The sequence below is a fragment of the Dipodomys spectabilis genome, unplaced genomic scaffold (assembly GCF_019054845.1).
Source record: "Dipodomys spectabilis isolate Male_0828 unplaced genomic scaffold, ASM1905484v1 ptg000262l, whole genome shotgun sequence".
Lineage (NCBI taxonomy): Eukaryota > Metazoa > Chordata > Mammalia > Rodentia > Heteromyidae > Dipodomys > Dipodomys spectabilis.
The window spans coordinates 1,714,489-1,736,644 of NW_024870939.1; the positions used below are offsets into that span (position 1 = coordinate 1,714,489).

The following is a 22,156-nucleotide window of genomic DNA, read 5'->3' on the forward strand; positions in this document are numbered from 1 at the left end:
GGCCCATTGCCTGATTGTTTGCTTGGCACACAGCCATATGTAGTCACTTTTTTATTATATATAGCTGCTTTCAGACTACAACAGCTGAAAAATTGAGAGTCTGTGTGGCCTCCTAAGTCAAAAATATTTTACTACCCTGACACTCTTAGAAAATGTTTGCCAATGTTTGATATTTGGCTCCATAGTATAACCTAGAATAGAGAAACAAAACATCAAGTGTAAAATTACAAATCAGTGTTCTTTTTTCTTAACACACACACACACACACACACACACACACACACACACACACACACAAATTCTCCATGTATATAATGTTGAAACCAATAGGTTATTTACTTTAAATCATAAAATAATAAAAATAAATCTTAAGAACAAAAAGAATTTAAGCAAAATCTGATTTTTCCAAGTTTCACAAGTCCATGTATTAAAAGCATATAAATGTAAATATATGTGTATTTATATATACTTACCCTACAATTTGATTAAAATACTTCCTGTAGCCATCTAAAGTTTCATGCTACAATGAAACACAGAAAATTATTTTTTACCTTAAAGCAAGTTGCTTATTTAACCTAAACTTAATTCCCTACATTATAATGTAAGAATAATAGTACCTATCTTATAAGAGATTTAAACAGTTAATTAGTTCTTACAACAATGGCTGACATTTAGCAATTAATAAATACTAGTTGCTATTCTTACTGCAATGCACATCCACCAAAATTTCCCCAAGAAGGTCAGTAAACACACGTACTGAAAACTAATGATTCCAGGCTGGGTTACAGGCATAGCTCAAGTGACAGAGCACCAGCTATGAAGCAAACCCCTCTAATTATAGGCAAAGGCCTTTATTTTTTTTTTTTTTAATTGTAAAGCTACTATACAGAGGGTTACAGTTACATGAGTGAGGTTATGAGTACACTTCCTCTTGAACATTGTTACCCCCTCCATTGTTTTCCCCCTACCATCCCCTCCCTCCCTCCCTTCCCCGAGGTTCTTTTTTTTTTTTTTTGATTGTGATTAAATGATTACATAATTTCAAAGTCACAAGTTCATTCTAACTTCCCTGGAGCAAATTGTCTACCACAGTCTGTAATATATAACAGTGTTCACATGTTATATACCATATTTGTGATCAGCAGCATGAGGATATTTAGTAGTGGTTCAACCAGATGAGCGGGAGTTCTTTGTTTCTTAAGTCCTGTTAGTTTTGTCGTATCACCTAACCTTTTGGATTTAGCATCCACTTATCAGGGAGACCATGTACCGTTTGTCTCTTCGTTCTTGGCTTACCTCGCTCAACATGATTCCTTCTAGTTCCATCCATTTCCCTGCAAATGCCATTATTTTGTCATTTCTAATGGCTGCATAATATTCCATTGTGTATAGATACCACAATTTTTGGATCCATTCATCTGTGGTGGGGCACCTAGGTTGTTTCCATATCCTAGCTATTGCGAACAGTGCTGCAATAAACATGGAGGTGCACGTGTCCTTGTATATTGGTTCCTGCTGTTCAGGGTAGATGCCTAGAAGTGGTATGACTGGGTCGTAAGGGAGGTCAATTTTTAGCTTTCTAAGGACCCTCCAGACTGCTTTCCAAAGTGGTTGTATAAGTGTACATTCCCACCAGCAGTGTAATAGGGTTCCTCTTTCTCCACATCCCCTCCAGCATTTGTCGTTGGCTGATTTGTGGATGTGGGACATTCTGACTGGGGTAAGGTGGTATCTCAGGGTTGTCTTTATTTGCATTTCCTTCACCACCAGGGATGATGAACATTTCCTCATGTGTTTCTTAGGCAAAGGCCTTTAATTTAATCACTATTACTCCCAAAAACAAAAAGAAGAGAAGGAGGGAAAAATAAAATGTGAAGCAAGGGTAGATTACAATCCTACCATGTTAGATGGAGGCTGGAGTACCAAACGAGCCTGTTTTCGCCTCTGTTTTCGGTAATAGTTCTCAAATGTTTCTCGGGCACCCTATAAGCAAAAGGATATAAGTTGACACAATTGGACCAATTCTTTTTGTAATTAAAGGGAAAAAAGATGGTTCTTAGTCTGGAATTCAAGGGACCATCAGATTTCTTAAAATCCACTGGTATAGCCAAGCACTGTTAGCCCATGCCTATAATCCTAGTTACTAAGGAAGCTGAGATTTGAGTTTTAAGACAGATCAGCAGGAAAGATGGTAAGACTCTTATCTCCAACAAATCACTGAATAAATTGGAAGTGACATTGTGGCCCAAGATAGCTAACCTTGAGTAAATGTTGTTCAGCAACAGTACCCAGGCAATGACTGGCAAAAACAAAATTTCACTGTTTTAATAATAACAACAATAATAATAGAAAATAAAAATAACTGCTACCACTTACTGGACATTACAAACATCATAAGGAAGGATATATAAATTCTTTGTGATGAAATTATCAGACCTTAATCACTAGCTCCACAAAGCTATATCCTGAATCAGTTATCACAAATTCAGAAAGATGAAGGCATACAACCATCCTATAGGTTATTGTATCAGAAAATTTTCCTTAAAATATTGTAGAATACTCTAGAAGAAAATTGTCAGGATGAAAACCAAGCTTCAAATGAATCATAAGGAAAGGGTCAATAGAAAATGGCGGGGAGGGGAGGGGGAGCGGCGGGGGGAGGGAAGCAGGAACAAAGGGGGATCCATCTTTCTAGATGTCTGAGACAGAACTAAACTCCAAAAACAAGAAACAGATTCCTTCATGTTCTGCCTACAGAATAAGGTTTATGAGACCAGTATGAAAGACGCTCAGAGAACAGTATCAGGCTGATAAATTCAAAACTCAAGAGCATTATAGTCAAAATATCTCCCCAAAATTCATGTTCTTCCCAGATGAGTTAAGTAACCTAAAATGAAAATAGCACCACTGCAGGCTAATTACCTAGTGCCAGGTGTACATTAATAGTGTCACTTGTATCCTTTAGTAAAAGAGGAGAAAAAAAGACTCAAAGACAGACACACACAAGGAGAAGACCACATGATGGAGGCAGAGACTGCAAGCCAAAGAAAACCAAGGATTACTAGTCACTAAGATAAATCACAAAGAGATAAAGAAGGAATCTATTCAGTTTTGAGGGGAGCATTGTTTTTCTGGCACCCTGAATTTGAATTTCAAGACTTTAGAACTAGAGCTGAGTACCAGTGGTTCATACTTATAATCATAGCTGCTCAGGAAGCTGAGATCTTGTAATCCTGGTTCAAAGTGAGCCTGGGTAGGCAAGTTGGTGAGATTCTAACCTCCAATTAACCATCAAATACTGAAAGTGAAGTTGTAGCTCAAATGGTAGAATGCTAGCCTTGAGCAAAAAAACCTAAGGGACCAATTCTAGGCCCTGAGTTAAAGCCCTAAAACTCCAGAACTGGGACACGTTAATTTGTTTTTTAAAGACATGTTGTTTGTAGTGCTTTGGTATAGTAGCTGTACAACACTAATACTAGCTCTAAAATGTAAAATAGCATACCTTGGTTATGATTAAATGATCTTCATAAGCAAAAAGGAAACACAGAGGTAAAAGCACTGGGGTTTGGGAATCAAATAAATACATTCAAATTGTGACTTTGTCCCTTATAACTGCTAAAAATAGCTGTATATAAATTCCCTTCTACTAATTTAAGTCCCACTATTTGTTTAACTTTCACTTATACTGGTGCTGTGGTTTTCTCATTTGTAGAAATGCAACTTCATATGGTTGTTCTAAGGATTTACAAGATTTATTAAGCTGCCAGAGAAATATCTATCTGGTAAATGATAAGCATTTTGCAAGTATTTATCTTATAAAATGAAATCAATGATAAAAATGAAAGCGCTGTCCACCACTAGCAGAATCTAGCTCATGTAATCTAGTTCAATTTCTTCCACTTCACTTCAAGTGAAGTCTTTGTTACATTACTAAATTGGCTTTCAAATGAGAAAATTGACTTAAGGTACTAAATCATGCAAACACACTAATACATCTCAAGAACTGGTAAAGTGTAGTAAACTTTAGGTTGGTGGGCAGCTAGTCTACTCTGTTGCTGTGATGCAAAAGCCAACAATATATAAAATGAGTGAGTATGGCTGTGTTCCAATAAACCCTATTTGTAGAAACTGAATTTCAAATTTCATATAATTTTCACCTGTCATAAAATATTATTCTTTTTAAGTTTTAAAAAGGTAAAACCAGTTTTAGTTTAGAGGTCAGCCTGACAACACAAGCAGCATGTTGGACTTTTATCCATAGTTCATGGATTGTTAGGCCCTAGAGCAGTTTAAAAACAGAAGTCTTAAAATGCAAAGAAAAAAAGATTATAATTGTATACACATTTTTCTGCATATAAGAGGAAATCAAAATAGTAGGACAGGTCTTTCAGGTCTTTCTTCACCCATACATTAATGAGGAAGTAAATGATTCTATTTAAGCAATACATGGAAACCTTTATTTGGTTTGTTAAAGATATTCCACACTTGTCACTATTTTAAAAACATACTGGTATTATTAAATGTCAAGTACATTCTGTACACACTGAAGGGCTTTTCATTTTAAGGTTAACAGTCCTAAAGGACCTTTATTATTATAGTGTGATATTACATGTTCAACATGGTTTGTAGCCAAGATACACTTACCTGAGAGTTTAGGGAAGGTCTTCTTTCTAATTAGACCTTAAGATACTATTTTTGTTGTTGTTGTTGTAAATGATAGAAAATATATGACAAAATTCTGTATAAAAACCAAGTCATGAACCTTAATTCTAACCTGGAAATAGTTTTGCTGTTCAAGTATTCCTTCAATAGAATAAAAACAAAAGCAAGGACAAAATTATATAATAAGTCTGGCTTCCACATTTACAAAACCAAGTTGGATTTTCCCTTGGGTCTGCTAAATAAGTTAACCTTTGATTATTCTAGTCCCTCTGCCAATTTTGTAGAATAGAGGCATAAAGACAGAATTTGAGAAGCAGACATTTTGATCAAGGTAATTGCCAGGCACTGTTGGGCCTAGCTACTCAGGAGGCTGAGATCTGAGGATCACAGTTCAAAGCCAGTCTAGGCAAGAAAGTCCATGAGACTCTTATCTGCATTTAATTACCAAAAACATAGAGGTGGAGCTGTGGCTCAAATGGTAGAGTACTAGCTTTGAGTAACAAAGCTCAGGAACAGTGCCTAGGCCCTGAGTTCAAATGCGAGGACCAGCTCAAAAAATAAATAATAAACAAAAACAGATGAAACAGACAGGCTAGACTTCAATCACCCACAATCATTAATATTAGAATAAAAAGTGCTGAAGATATAAATATAAAACAATAGGCAAATGAAAGTTTGTTTCACTCACCACTTAAGACCAAATTCAACAAATTTAATATCATTTAAGATTCAATTTTACTTAAGAGTTAAAGACTAATAAGTAAACCAGCAATATATACTATAATAAATAACTATAATACAATGAGCTACAAAATCCTATGGATTGGTATAGGATCCGTGGGTGAGGAGGTGTTCACTGACTGAACAGACATCAGAAAAGCTTTTCAGGAAAAAGAGATAGCATTTAAACCCTTAAATATAAAATAAGTCAGAAGAATCAACTGAGCAGAGAGAAAGGGAAAGAACACTCCTAGAGAGACCAACAGATTCCAAGGAAAAAGATATTACACGCTCTAGAATTAAAAGACATTCCCATTGATGAAATTTCAGGATGTGAAATACAGGGATAACAAGAATAATCATAATAAGACTGAAAGACTTTGTAAATTATTTAGTCATCTGTTCTAAGGACAAGAGTTTTGGACATTTTAGACATTATAAAACAGCAAATAGAATACAGAAAGAAAAAAATTAGGTTCAAAAGTATCAATGAGACTGAGACAGTTACCTCCTGGTAACTGATGGAATATAGATATAAGATATAGAAAGGAAAGAAGCATATGTACTGTTGCTAATGTGAGTAAATGATTTTATGGTATCATTTAATAAGAAAGGAAACACAAGGGAAAGATATACAGTTGATCTGCATTATTCACAAACTGTATTTACAAATTTGTCTACTTTCTAACAGCTATTTGTAACTCTAAAATCAATACTGAACATTCTTTCAGTCATTCACAGATGTGCAGAATTTCAAAAATTTTAAGTTGTCCAATATACTCATTCCCAATTAAGGTCAAGCAAGGCAACCCTCTGCCTTGCTTGTTTTCACACTGCAAACAAGTATCATTTTCAGTCTACCCAATACCACGTTTTTTACATTTTTGTGCTTTTGTTGATTTTGCTACTTAAAATAGACCCCAACTATAGCACTAAAATGCTACCCAGTGCTCCTAAGTTCAAAAAGGTTTGTGATGTGACTTACAGAAAAATTCTGTGTTACATGAGCTGCAAACTTTAGTAGAGTCCTGGTGGCTAACTTCCGTGTTAATAAGTCAACAATATATTAAATAAAATATTGTAAACATAAACACATAATTGCTTAATGGAAAATGTGTCCAGAAACTCAAAGGAAACAGACCATACATTTCCTCTAGCAATGATTCAGTATTCACAAACTCAAGGTTCACAGTGACTTCCTAGAGCATATGCTGCACCCTTTTCCTCTAGCCCCATACTCTAGCAGATTTGGAAAGGAAAATCAATGAGCCACAGAGATCCCCAAATCTGTAATCAGAATGAGTCCCTCAAAATGCAAATATTGAAGTGTAACCATAAAAATGATTAGGTAATGAGAGAAGAGCCCTCAAAGATTGGATGAAATCCTAAAAGGGCTTGAAGGAGTGTTTTTGCCTCCTTACAGCTCTGTTACCTCCACAGAACACAGCACTCTTCTTTGGAAGATGTAGCCAAAACAAAAACAAAAAACCTTGGTCATCATCAACTGAACCTGCCATGGCCTGGACCTTGCACTACCCAGGTTCCAGACCCATGAGAAATAAATTATGCAGTCTGTGATTTCTGTTGTTATAACAATACAAATGGACTATGATACTCAGTCACATATTCATCAATTCAGACTTACATGTTCAAGCCAGAATTTTATTTTTCCATGTGAAACTGTCTTTCCATACAAAAGGAAAGGGATACAGTACATTCTGTCTTATACAGTTTGTTCATAGAACACAGCAAAAGATATATCATTCAAAAAACAGATTTTTTAATCTATTCAACTCATCCAACAGACACAAAAAGTTAATTATCAGTCTTATTTATCAATATTACAAGCATTCATATTTTTATGCAGCTAATGCATTTTGGTAAAAGTTAAGGATGACTTAAATGTGTACATCCCACCCAAAATAAGTATTTTATTTAACTTGTCTGTATTATAATAAACATATCTCAAAAAAAATTCTTATCATGTATAGAGAAATTTGTATAAGAACTAAATGACCACATCATGTATTATATTATTATTTACCTCCTAAACAAGAGAAAAATATTCTTCTTCAATTCATTGGGTACTTTATTTTCCAAATTTGTATTTTATTTGAATATGCATGGTTATATCATTTCAATGATAAACTTAAGAAAGAATGTCAGTGATCATATCCTAAGTCTAATCATTACTCTCAACCCTAAAATGTACTATACAATATGCTTGAAATAATGTGGTGACAGTCCTGGGTCTTGAACTCGGGGCTTGGGTGTTGCCTATGAGCGTTTTTACTCAAGGCTAGTGCTCTAGCAATTGAGTCATAGTTCTACTTCCAGTTTTTTTTGCTAGTTAATTAGAGATAGAGTCTCATGCAGACTTTCCTGGCTGGCTTCAAACCATAGTCTTCAGATCTCTACCTTTTGAGTATTACAAATGTGAGCCACCAGCTCTGGGCTTTAGAGAAAAAAAAAAATTTAATCTTTTGCTAGTGGATGTCTCCCATGATTTTTTTCTCCTTTTAAGGTATTAATTACAAAAGTCAAATATGTAAGCTGTAATTGAGCAAAGAGAATATAAAAGCAATTCATAATCACATCACTTGAAGAGAGTAACTTAATTTTTAGTGTGCTCCCTTATTTCACTCCTTGAAAACTAATCTAGAAATGATTTAAAATTACGGAGGATGTGTGCAGATTACATGCAAATTCTATGCCCTGTTATGTACGGAACCTAAGCATTCAGACTGGTTTCAACCAGCCCTGAAAGTAATCCCCGAAGATCCGAAGGGACAGCACACACACTCACTCTGAAGCCACCATATGATTACTAAGTCTTGTATCTCTAAACATTAGTGGCATCTTCATGCCTTGTTATGCAGAGAAAAACAAAATTTACATCAGGATGCTTCCGCATAAGGGCCATACATCTACACAGCAGACAAAGGACAAACTTCACATCCTCTCCATGAAGTATTTATAATGCCATTATCTGGCTCAACAGATCTTCATAGTACTTCTTTCCTGGCAGATATTGATTGGTATGTGGTCTATAGGAGAATGTGCTGAGTCCTTCTCACTGACCACAAGGCAGAAAATAACCTTAGATTGTGAAGTAGAGAACATGTAGACAAAGAACTAGGGAGGGCAATGGAAAAAGGGAAGCACACACTATTGTTCTTCCGGATTTGCCTACAGGAAGCAATATTTCCATTTGGTCTTGGATGAAGTCTGTAATTTCACCACCCTGACTGCAGCTGGAACTACCTTTTAACTATCACAGTACCCAAGTGAAGACAGGTTTATTCAGAGTTTAAAAGAAAAAACTGAAAGGGCCATTTTAATTTGCTTCCATGTGTAAAGGGTAGTACGTTTCACAGGGCCCCATAATGATGTTCAGCGGGATATTACACTTCACCATATGGCTAATTTGCACAGCAGGCCCAAAGCAGAACTTTCTTTCATTAGAGCTGCCCTAAAGATCAGAATGTAGAAACATGTGTAAAGAACAATCCCAGGATGCCCCCTATTGCTTAAATCTAGAAACATTCAATTCCTAGATGCAAACACCCATTCAGAGTTCCCATTGTAAGGTCATTTGGGAGTCATGGAGGAATGTATACAGGCCCACTACCTACATCTTAGAGCTGTGCAAAGTGTCTGCATTTCAAGGACCACAATATTGTTAAAATACTTTGAAGAATAAACTATCTGTGGGAAGAATAATTGAACTAGTAATTTATTATCAAAAAATTTCACTACTTCCCAATGCCCCCAATTCTTGGTTTCACTCAATTAGCCTACCACAATGAATCTACATAAACTTCTGACCTTTTTTGAAAAGAGCAGAGGCAGTCTGACGTTCTAACAGAGTCCTGTTTATTTTGAAGATGGCCCTATAACCTGTGTTTGTCTTGGCATTTCCTCCGCCTGCCATACCCAAGCACGAACTACAGAAGAGCATCCCCTCCGGGGACTGACACAGTGTGTAGGATTGAAAATCAGAGCAAGAAAGAAATCTGATGTCTAATGATTATGGAGCAGTTGAGTCTGTGCTTTTGAAGAAAGTAAACATTATGATTAACAATCTTGGCCTTTGTAATTAGCTTCCCGCTTCCAAGACAGAGTGTTAATTTATTAAATATTTTAACAAAGAGTCTTTTATTATCAGATCCAGTTCAGCTGGCTCCTTTCATAGCATTAGCAATTACAAGCAATAAAGCTTTAATTGATGACTACTTTTTATAACCTTTGACCCAAGATGATAAACAGTTGTACCTTAAAGTGAAAGGGTAAACCTCAAAGGGAATGGTGTCTTAATCATGCTTAGTAAACCAAACTGTTTAAAATTACAACTTACTTACTTGGCTAGGACAAAAACGCAGACTTCCTCTATGATTAGGGCAATTGATCAGGGAAAGATTTGAATTTCACTTTTTAAGATAAGTGTCCTTTTGTTAGAGAAACATTACCCCCAAATAATCTGTGTACCTTTTACACTGATTATTTAAAGAATGCAATTCAATAAATTTGTAGTCATTAACAAGAAAATTTTAACATAACCTAACTCTTAACATAATTAAAAGACAAATTATGGTACTAAAAAACTATAATTTAAAATATACACCTCCCAAATTCCATTGCTCCATTCAGTGATATCTAACGTACCAGGGACTACTAAGGGATTGTGACAAGGAAGTAAGTCAAATTACTTGTCCAGCTATGAGAGACACCAAAAATTATTGAGAGAATTCCCTACACATGATAAACAACGACAGTCATTCCTTTAAGTAGAGTTAAGAAAATTGGGACTTTCTGCATTTTCTACAAAGAACTATTCCCCAAGTTGCTAGCTTTCCAAAGTTACTATTCAAATGCCCTATTTCATACTGACAATTTTTGAGGAACGTTTCCTAGAACCTAACTTAGAACTGACAATCTTCTAAATAGCTAAGGCATTTCACTATTTGAAAGTTCAGTTTCCCAGATAATTCTCCAATCTGTTTCATGCTGCCAAAATGGATAGGTCTCTGAACAATGATTAAAGAGCTAATAGGGAAATGTGGCTTTGAAAAACATAAATAAAAATAATGCATCATCTTACAAATTGATGCAGACAATGAAAGGTTGTTGTCCTCAGAATGAAAGATAGGGACCTAGAGGAAGGAATAGTGTAAGCATTTTGTAGAAAACATTCTAGGCATACAGATTCTAAGTGACTTCCCATGTATACAAGGAAGTTAATGCTATAAAAACACAAAAATCAGAGGTTCAGCTGAAATACTTTATAAACTGACTTATACAAGTTATTTTTTATAGTACATAAATGTATGTAGTGAATATTTTATTAAAGACACATGGTTCCTCTCTACAGTTCAAAGTCACATTTACCATACACATGTGTATGGTACACAAATGCATATGCACACATATAAGCTAATAGAAATGCACACATACACAAATGAACTCACACATACCAATGAACTCAATTCGCGTGAGCACATGTGTGCACACACACACACACACGCGCACACACACACACACAAACACAGCCATCTTTGTATATTTAAGTAAGGATTGGGGAAATTTTATATAAACAAATCTATTTCCAGCCCCCATAACAGATGCTGTACAGAAACAAAAAAAAAAATAGAATCTAAGAATAAATTATTCTGACTTACTGCAATTTAGATATTCAGAAAAACAGGCAGAATATTTTAAAACAACTAGCAATATTAGGTCTACACCTGACAAATAATAACGTAAGACAAAAACAAACAACAAAAATGGGATAAAATCGTTGCTGCATCATCTACTATTATTTATTATGAAAGAATGAGCAGGTGGCTCACGCCTGTAATCCTAGATACTCAGGAAACTGAGATCTGAGGATTGCGGTTCAAAGCCAGCTCGGGCAGGAAAGTTCATGAAATGCTAATCTCCAATAAAACCACCAGACAACCGTAAGTGGCACTGTAGCTCAAGTGATAGAGAGCTAGCCTTGATCTGAAGAGCTGAGGGACAGCGCTCAGGCCCAGAGTTCAAGCCCCACGACCAACAAAAAAAAAAAAAAAAAGAAAAAAGAAAAGAAAAGAAAGAATTAAACATCCACATACTATTATCAACTAAAATACAGAAAAATCTCACATGCCATTCACCTAGTTTACCAATGGTATATTTAGGAAATGGTATTGGATAAGAGGATACAGGATACAGATATTATAAGAATCAAGATGCACTGATAACCACTAATCTTCTCTCTACTTCTACAATTTTGTCAGCTTAAGAACATTACAAAATGAAATTATTTAGTAGGTTACCTTCTCAGGTTCCTTTATTTTACTCAATATAAACCACTGAAGATTCATTCAGGATTCTATTTTTGCCAATATCTCACTGTTTATTTACTCACCTCAGTTTTCATTTCTCTGAAATAAATTGGCCAGGAATAATACTTTGCTAAGTTACATGGAAGACACATGCTTAGTCTTTAGGAAACTATCAAATGCGTGGTTAATAGCATTCTACATTTCACAAGCCACTAGAATATGGGCTAGCCTTTTGCAACGTCACTATTGTTAAATGTACATACATTTAGCTCAGTGTAGCTTTAATGTGATTTCTACAATGAATACAGAATTATACTGAACATCATTTCATCTACTTATTTGCCAAGTGTATATATGCCTAATTGTTTCTCCAGACTTGTTTTGCTAAATTCTTCATTGTACTGCTTGGGGACGTTTTAACCACTCAGTTTTAAAAGGTATGTATTCTCATTATACTCCTTTGTTAGATGTGTGGTTTGAAATGTTTCTCTCACTCTATCTTTATGTGTTTTCATAAAGATCTTTATCACAGTGCAAGTGTGAAATTCTGATGCAATCCAGTTAATAACCTTTTCCTTCTATGGTTACCATCTAAGTACTCTCTGCCTACCCATAGACTGTAAAAACTTTTCCCTATTTTTTTCTAAGTTTTATAGATCTACATCTAACTACATACTGTACTTCATATAAAATACAACGACAATTTTCATAACAGGGTGACAACTCAAAATCTCCTTTTTCTTTTTGTGGAGGGTGGTCTACGGATATTTACTTAACACAAAGTCAACTTCTCAATCGTTTTTGTTATTTTGTCAAATTTTTTGCAGGTCTATTTCTGCACTCTATTCTCATTCATTGATTAACATGCCTATCCCTCTATTAATACCAATTAGTCTTGATAACTGTAGGTTTATAAGACATTTTGATTTTTAAAACTTATTACTATGTTCTATATTTAAATACACTGTTCTTCTACAATATTTTGTACTAAAAATTTTATTAGATTACCATTCATTAGTGTTAGTTTATAAGACTTGCTATTACCTAGATTCATTTCTCTCACTTCAAGGAGAGAAATCAAGGAAATATTTTACTTTATTTTTTGCTTTCCCTTACAAATTTTAGAAGAATCTTGACTTTACCACAAAAATCTTAATGAACTTCTTCTAATTTTGGTATCTATAAGTTCACTCTTCCACCTTGTTATAGTCATGAATATTAGCTATTTTTTCTTTGGTTCTTTGGGTTTTTCAAGTTAGAACAGCTACAGTCTTCTCTTCTTTGTCAATTTATTTGTCCTTTGTCTTGTTGCTCTGGATAGAATTCCTTGCAGTACACTGATTGAGAGTGGTAACTGCTGTGTTCAAAGGTAACTCCTTTGCACAACTAAACACACACATACACACACACACACACACACACAAAATAAATAGAAATAAGATCTCAATCAGCTATTCCTAAACTTATTCAACTACAGGACTAAATGGCATATGATTTCTATGGCCTAAATATTTCCATTCCCTACAAATTTCACAACAAAACATTCTCCAATGTGTTGGTATTAGGAGAAAGGGCAGTGGGAATGCGATTAGGTCATGACAGTAGCGCCTACATGAAAGCAATTACTGTCACACAATGTTGAAAAGAACAGAGTTTTCTTTCCACTATGGAGAAGATTGCTGGAAGCTTTCTTCTATTGACTTCAAGCCTCTAGAACAATGAGAAATAAATCCCTATTGTTTAAAAGATTAAAAAGAGTGGTAACAGCAGATGTTTGCTTTGTTCCTGACCTTAGAGGAAATTTTTCATGTCTATGTATAAAGTCAGATATAAGTTTCTGCATATGCTCTTAACCCAGTTGAGGAAGTTTTGTTCTCCTTGGTTTTGTGTTATTTACAGGAATGGGATTCAAACCTGGGGCCTTGTGCATGCAAGTCAAGTGGTCTACTACAGAACCATCATCCTCAGCCTAAGGTATTTTTAGACAGAGTTTTGCTAAGTAGCTAAGAATAGCAATGAACTCCCTGTGTAGTTGCTGGCCTCAAATTCATGATCCTCTTGCCTCAGCCTCCAAGTACTAGGAATATAGGAAGTCCTGGGATTATAGGAAAGGGCCAGAACCATAGGTATTACTGTTTTAAAACATGCTTTAGATTTTGTCAAATACTCTGTAAATGAATATGATCACTTCAGTTTTCACAAATGATATCATGGAATAACTTTGTTTTGTCATATATTCTCCTTAAATATTGAGCACTACCTAATATTTTGCTAAGAAATTTTACATCATTTATGAAGGATGTTAGTCTGTGCTTTTCTCTTCACACTGTCATTTTGTGATCAGGTTCCTACTAGCTTCATAAGAGAAATTAGGTAGTATTCTCATTACTTCTATTTTATGTAAGAGATTATATAAAATTGATATTTCCTAGAATTTTCAGTGAAACTATCTGAGCCTGGATTATTAGAAACTATCATAGAAAATTATTATAGAAAATTATCATAGAAAATTATTATTTTCATTTCTCTTGTGATCATGGGGCTATTTAAATTATCAATGTCATATTTAGATGAATTGTGATAGTTTTTCAAAAAACTTCATCAATGTTTTATAGACCTTCAGATTTATCTATGCAGAATTATTCAAAAATTCTTATCATACTTTTTTGATAGCTATACATTCTGTAGTAATAGCTAGTTTATTCCTATTATTTTTTTCTTTTCTTTGCCAGTCATTTGAAATGTTTGTCCATTTTATAAATCTTCCAACAGAAAAACATTTCTTTCACTGATTTTCTACAGAGCTTTCTGCTTTTAATTGATTTCTGCATTTACCATTATTCCTTTTATTCTGCTTGCTTTGGAATTACTTTACCTTGGGAGTATAGGTTCCTACATTAAGAGCTTACAGTATTAATAGGTTTTTCTTTCTTTTTATCTAAATAATTAATGCTATAAATTTCATTCTTAATATTGCCTGTGTCCCCAAAACTTATTTTCACTCCACTTAGCATATAATTATATTAATTTTGAGACTTCCTCTTACATCCAGGCATTATATAGAAGTATATCATTTAGTTCAAAAGTACCTTGAGCTGGGCAACAATGGCTCATACTTGTAATCCTAGCTACTCAAAAGGTTGAGATCTGATGATGGCAGTTTGGAGCCAGCCCTGGCAGGAAAGTCCATGAGACTTATCTCCAATTAGCCATCAAAAAGCTAGAAGTGGAGCTGTGTCTCACAGTAGAGCGCTAGCCTTGGGCAAAAAAGCTCTAGGACAGCACCAAATACGGAGTTCAAGCCCCAGGAGCAGCACGCATGCGCGCGTACACACACACACACACACACACACACACACACACACACACGCACACACGCACACACGCACACACGCACACACGCACACACGCACACACGCACACACGCACACACACACACACACACACACACACAGTAGCTGAAGATTTTCTTGTTCTGTTTCTCTTACTGGTTTCTAGTCTGAAGAATATGTGTGATTTCAAACTGTTGAAATGTCATCACTCAGAATAGGCTTTAACTTGGTGTTTCTTGGATGCTTGAAAGGAATGAGTATATATTTATACTATTGTTGTATAGAATGCTCTATAAACACTAGTTTTGAGCTTTCTTTTTTTTTTTTGGTCGGTCGTGGGGCTTGAACTCTGGGCCTGGGCGCTGTCCCTCAGCTCTTCAGCTCAAGGCGAGCGCTCTACCACTTGAGCTACAGCACCACTTCCGGTTTTCTGGTGGTTTATTGGAGATAGGAGTCTCACGGTCTCTCCTGCCCAGGCTGGCTTTGAACCGAGATCCTCAGATCTCAGCCTCCTGAGTAGCTAGGATTACAGGCGTGAGCCACCAGTGTCCGGCTTTAATACTAGTTTTGATATCTCCAACTATAATTGTGATTTTTTTCCATTTCTCCTTTTAGTTCTATCAGTTTTAAGATTTTGCAGCTCTGTTTTGGGGCTATCGTTCTATATTTTGGATTTATGTCATCATCATTAACTGATCCTATAATCATTATATAATGTACCTTTGTCTCTGAAAATTTTTTATTTGCTTGATATAAATATAAATTCTTTTTCATCGATACTTATATGATATAATTCTCAGCATTCTTTTTATTTTCAACCTGCTTATAATTACATCTGAATTAATTTTCTTAAATATAACATCCAGTTGTTGTCATTCACTCATAATCCTCCTGCCTTGGCCTCCTGAGTCACTGCAACCACAGGTACACCACTGCATACAACTGGCAAAATTTCTTGGTCGGCTCTGTCAATATCTTATTATTGCTATGTGATAATTTATATTCAGAGTTTATGTTGGCCATTTTATGTTTTATTGTATGGTTATTCTCTTTATCATAGTTTTTGTTTGCTTTTTCTTAACTTCTATGAACCATCTGAATATTATTTAAAATCCCCATTTATTTGTAACACTTTTAGCATTTCTCTTTGATTAAAAATGTTAGTGATTATTCTAGGATATATGTGTGCATATGTACATATATGTCATCTATATCAACACAGGATGTTATCATGTACCAATACTATATTTAAGGGAAATATAGTGACCTTACTTCCTTTTAAGTGTTTACCACTCTCTATGTATAATCTAATTATCTTCAATATATTTTCCATATACTGTTAAACCCAAATCAAAAAGTACTTGCAAATCAACATGTCACACTTAAACAAGTACAGAATAAGTTTTTTGCTTCCCCCCCGTCAGTCATGGGGCTTGAACTCTGGGCATTGTCCCTCAGCTCTTCAGCTCAAGGCTAGCGCTCTACCATTTGAGCCACAGTACCACTTCTGCCTTTTTCTGCTTATGTGGTGTTGAGGAATCGAACCCAGGGCCTCATGCATGCAAGGCAAGCACTCTACCACTGAGCCACCTTCTCAGCCCTAACTATATGATCTTAAGCAACTTAATCTAAGTCACCACAATTGCTGCCCATGCAAATAGGTATATTCATGTATGCTTGTCAGGTAGTTCTGAGGATTAAATAAGATAATTTATGCAAATCACACGTGGTATCTAGGATGTAGTTTCATATTCAAGAAATGGTAAAAGTACTATCATCACCATCATCATCATCATGTTTCAAAAACTAGCATAAAATAGGGAGCAATGACATTTAGAAAACACATTAAATTATTTCCTTAGTTACCTTTTCTTAAAGAAACAAAAAGTAACAGAAGCATCTACCATGTCCACTGACCAATCTCACTAGTCCAGGATACAAAGAGACTAGAACAATGGAAGGAGCCTAGAGCAGAATGATTTGTATAGAAATAGCCAGTTGCCAAGATAAAAATAAAATAAGAAGAGGAAATAAAATTCCTTCCTGAAGATGGTAAGTGGGAGGAATAAAAGCGTTTCTTGTGCTATGCCTTAGAATTGGCATGGGTAGAGTTAACAATGCTAACACTCATATAGTGGTAACGAACTCACTGTCCTGGTACCAACAGATGACTATAAACCAACACTTTTTTGACCCTGAGATCATCCACTATCTGTCACTACAGACATGGCACTGGCTATCTGCTGGCATCCCTCACTCAGAAAATACCAAATATGCAATGCTGGTATAATATATGGGATGACTTCAGGCATCAGAAGGCAGACTCAGAAAATACCAAATATGCAATGTGGATATATTATATGGGATGACTTCAGGCATCAGAAGACATATTCATGGAAACTTCCCACAAAAGGTCTTTTGTATTAGCCAAATATCTGAAGGTCTCCCTTAAAAAGTAATAAAGTTATGCCTAAAAGGAAGGGAAATTTTTGCTCTTTTCTCAATGGGAGGGCCCAAATGAAGCCTTACCCTGGAACAAACTGCACTATTAACCTGGCATTATAAAGGGCTATTAGGCAATTCAAGGAAGGATGATCGAAGACCAGTCCAAAATGAGTTTGGCTCTGCCTAACTTGGGGCTGGCAGTGATCCTTTTAAAACAGCAGTATTAGCACCTGCCCCTCCCCTCTTGATTTTCCCAAGCCAGGTCTAGAGTTGAAGAACACAGAGCAAAGAGTAATTTCTCATTAAAAAAAAAAAAAAACCCTGACAAACCCAGAGAGGCTTTATATGACGACACTAACACATTATTAGAGTTTCTCATGAGGCAAAACTCCCAATTTTTGGAGCAAACCATTAAACAGATTTTGGTCAGCATCTCTCTCTACCCAGTCATTTTTCTAAGCCAAAACCAATGTGGTTTATTGGAATGTCTTTCTCCAGGTTCTTACATCTGATTTCTAAGTCTTTGCCAATATGAGAAGGTAGGACACTATTGCTATTTTTAACATAGTTTTTCCAGAAACTGCAAGAGTTTTACTCGTATTAAAATTTTAATAAGTAACTTTCTTCTCAAACGTTGCAGACCAGAATCAATGCAAAACAATATTATGTATTTTTTAGAAATACCATTAGCATGTACCATTATGGAAAAAGTCCATTTACTTACTGTAAAGCAATTTGCATTTTAAAAGCAGTATCAGTAACAGAGTAAAGTAAAAGTAGGTTTCAAATATGATTCTGATGTTCAGGCTTGGATCCAACTTTTGCCAACCACTAGATCTGTGTGATTCATTGAACAGATCAATTCATCTCAATAAGTGTTCATCCTCTCAACCATTAAGGCAATGTAAATCCCTATAAAACCTGTCTATTGCAAGAAAGGATCATGAGGTTTAAATGAGATAAAGCATGTGTAAAAGTGCCATAGAAAAGTACAAATCACTTCAGATTTTACAATGTTTGAATGTAAAATACCTTAGGGCTACGACTGTCAAATGGGCAAGAAAGAATATAAAACTATCCTTCTTCAAGAGCACTGTAACATTTTTTCCACTTTGTTCCTGTCAAAGGTTTTTTGTTTTTTTGGGGGGGGAGTCCAGTCGTGGGGCCTGAACTCTGGGCCTGGGCGCTGTCCCTCAGCTCTTCAGCTCAAGGCTAGCACTCTACCACTTGAGCCACAGCACCACTTCTGGCTGTTTTTTTTCTTTTTGCTTATGTGGTGCTGAGGAATCGAACCCAGGGCCGCAGGCATGCAAGGCAAGCGCTCTACCACTGAGCCACCTTCCCAGCCCTCTGTCAAAGGTTTTTTTGAGAAAGAGTTAGACATCAAAGTAAAAATTATACTAGATTTTCTGTGTTTTACATGTTCCTAAGAATATTTCACAGAGGTCGCAGGAAATGTTTTTAATTATTTTTAATATTTTAAATAATTAGCTTTTATTATTTGAAATAGCAAGATAAAAAATTTAAAATATTTTATGCTGTAGGTTTAAAAAGCAGATAGTGGCCAGGTATAGCAGCGCCTGCCCATACGCCCAGCTACTTGAGAATCAGACATCAGGAGGATTACAGTACAAAGCCAGCCAGGCAAAAAGTAAGATGCTATCTGAAAGTATAAACTAGGTGTGGTGGTTCATACTTGTTTTATCAGATACATAGGAGGCACAGGGAGGAGGATCACAATCAAAGGCTAGCCCAAGCTAAAAACAATGCCAAACAAATGTTTCCCTGTAGAATATTAGAAAACTTCTTTGGGGCACTGTGCAACCTCCTGTTTGACAGCAAGCAACATTAGATGAATCAGAATAAATAACAAATTTACCATAATCTTCTAATTGGAATTTCTATTTGAATTTCTGATGTTATAAGGTCAATTCATAAGAAACTGACAATCTCATAGAGTTCAGAAAACCCATTTTTTCTTAATATTTTTTAAAAATTGTTTTTAGTAGCATAGAAGAAGGAAAATGTACACATGTGATGTCTCACATGTATATGGTCCATTCCATTGGTCTTACCACCTCTAGTACTCTCTTACAAGACAACATGCTTTTAAAAAGAATTCTCTCATTCTTGGTGTCCTTTAACAGAATTTTAAATTCTTCATCATACATTGTTAGGTTAAGTGATTTGCGACCCATTAAAAAGCTTATTTCCAATCATACTCCCTTGATTAATATAAATTGATTTGCAGAAATTATACTGTGTATATTATACACATTTGCACCATTGTAAAAAAAAAAAAAAACACCTGAGGCATGGTGGTGCACACTTGTGGTCCCAGCACACACATGGGACACTGGCACTAAGACAGGAGGATCTAAAGTAAAAGGCCAACCTGCTTCCATAGTGTGAGATCTTGTCTCTAAAAACTAAAAGCTAAAAACAAAAAAAAAAAAAAAAAAAAAAAAAAAAACTAAAAAAAAAGGGGGGGGGGGAGGGAAGAGGAGAGGGAGAAAGAAGAAGAAAATATTTACCACTTTAGCTTCCTTTTATAGTGCTTGCCTAGGGGCTGGAGGCATGGCTCAGTTGGTAATGCTCAAGCCAATGAGCAAAGCATCAGGTACTGAGTTTGAGTCCCAGTCTCACAACAACAAAAAAGAGCCAGCCTTGTCCAGGAATATATGTTCTTAGCTAAAAATCATGTTTCTATCCTTTGCATAATCATCTCTATTGCAAGTCAGCTTCTCTTCTCTATCCTTTTAAAGTTGCCAATAATCTCATTAAAAAAAGCTTCCTCTTGGGGCTGGGAAGGTGGCTCAGTGGTAGAGCGCTTGCCTTGCATGCTCGAGGCCCTGGGTTCGATTCCTCAGCACCACATAAGCAAAAAGAAAAAAGCCAGAAGTGGCGCTGTGGCTCAAGTGGTAGAGTGCTAGCCTTGAGCTGAAGAGCTGAGGGACAGCGCCCAGGCCCAGAGTTCAGGCCCCATGACCGGACCCAAAAAAGAAAGAAAAAAAGCTTCCTCTTAGGTACTCAAGTCACTGAAATCTTATGGCCCTAAAAGTCCCTCTACAGTAGAAACTTAGAGCAATGAATAAACATTCCCAAATTTATATATGCTAGTAGTATCATGTATTAGCCATTTAAAGAAAAATAAACTAATCTAAATTATGGGACTATGATTATAAAACATATTAAGATTATCACCACTATTTCTAAAGGATAAGATTTGTGTGCAAATAATGTAACCTATACAATGAAGACTTAGCTTCAGGTATACAGAAAATAAAATAATTGGCAAGGAACTGAAACACATCATGACTACTTTCCCATGGCATTAAAGAACCACCATTTCCAGGTGAAAATAGTTTTATCCTCCATATATTCTGCTCAGAAAAGGCAGTCTTTGTGCTGGAGTCAGGTGGCTCATGCCTGTAATAATAGTTACTCTGGAAGCTGAGATCTGAGGATCATGGTTCAAAACCAGCCTGGGCAGAAAATCCCTCTGAGACTCTTATCTCCAATTAACCACTCAAAAACTGGAAGTGGTGCTGTGGCTCAAGTGGTAGAGCACTAGCCTTGAGCACAAAGAGGCTCAGGGACAGCTCTCAGGCCTTGAGTTCAAGCCCCACAAACAAAAAACAAAAACAAAAAAACAAAGTATGTTAAACATTTTAACACTAGAAATGACTGGGAAATCCTTCTCTATGAGAAGGGGAAGTAAACACCAAGATTCATATATACTAATTCCTATCTGATAAGCAGAAATGTTCAACAGAAGCATAAAACACATTATAAATATAATTTTAAGGTTTCTCATAATTACAACAAAAAGTTTACAAATGGTGATATTAAATTCAGTAGTATTTTATTTGACCTAATACAGAAAAATATTATCATATAAATATGCAATCGATATAAAAATTATTAATGAAGTATTTTACATTCCTTCTTTTTAGTATGTGTATTCAAAAATCTAGTATCTTACAGCATATATCAATTCAGACTGTCTCTTATCTTAACAGAAATTCTGCGCAATTAATCAAGAATGGTCCATATGCTCTACATAATCTACACATACAATGAATATGTAATAAACAGAGGAATGAATAAAGGGGCACAAAATTCTGTAGCAACAAAATTAATACAATACAAGCATATAATGAAAGAAGTCATCCATCAAACAAATAGATGTTGAGTCTATGTGATACAATCCTCTGTATCAAATGTTTTATTACCACATTACTTAAGTTACCAGAACAGAAAGTCTATGAATGAGCCTCTAGTGGTAAGAATAGGCATTGGCTAAAAGAGTTAAGGCCAGAGGAGTCAGTAAAATTTAACAATGCCTCGCTAACCGTAAGTGCCATTTTCAATCAATGGGATAAACTCAAAGTAATTCACTAGAACATACTACTATCCAAAGACTGAAGCATAAAAGCCATCTCCAAAGCCAGGAGTAGTACAAGACCTCCAGCTGACAAAGCAGCCTGCCCAGAATTTGATTTGCCAATAAGAAAAGGAACAAAAAGGAAGGGGGAAGGGAACATCTAACATACTTTGTTTGCCCTGTTATTTCTACTCCCCATGATGACAAGACCTTTGTGAGTAGGCAAGGGAGTTAAGAAGAGAGAACTCAATCTCTGCAGTCCAAGCTGCTTCACATTTTTCAGA

General features: G+C 35.6%; 1 protein-coding gene across 3 annotated transcripts in view; it reads right to left on the minus strand.

The window, feature by feature from the left end:
• Nucleotides 1–22,156, minus strand: part of Exoc6b (exocyst complex component 6B) — a 564,774-nt gene that overhangs the window by 288,496 nt on the left and 254,122 nt on the right. For all 3 annotated transcript variants that reach the window (XR_006150728.1, XM_042699684.1, XM_042699683.1), the window contains 2 exons: nt 1,900–1,983; nt 474–520 (listed from right to left, as the gene is read on the minus strand). Coding sequence is in view for 2 of the 3 variants with exons in the window: in XM_042699684.1 (XP_042555618.1) it covers nt 474–520; nt 1,900–1,983 (131 nt within the window). In the remaining variant the exon portion in view is untranslated. The remainder of the gene's footprint in view (nt 1–473; nt 521–1,899; nt 1,984–22,156) is intronic.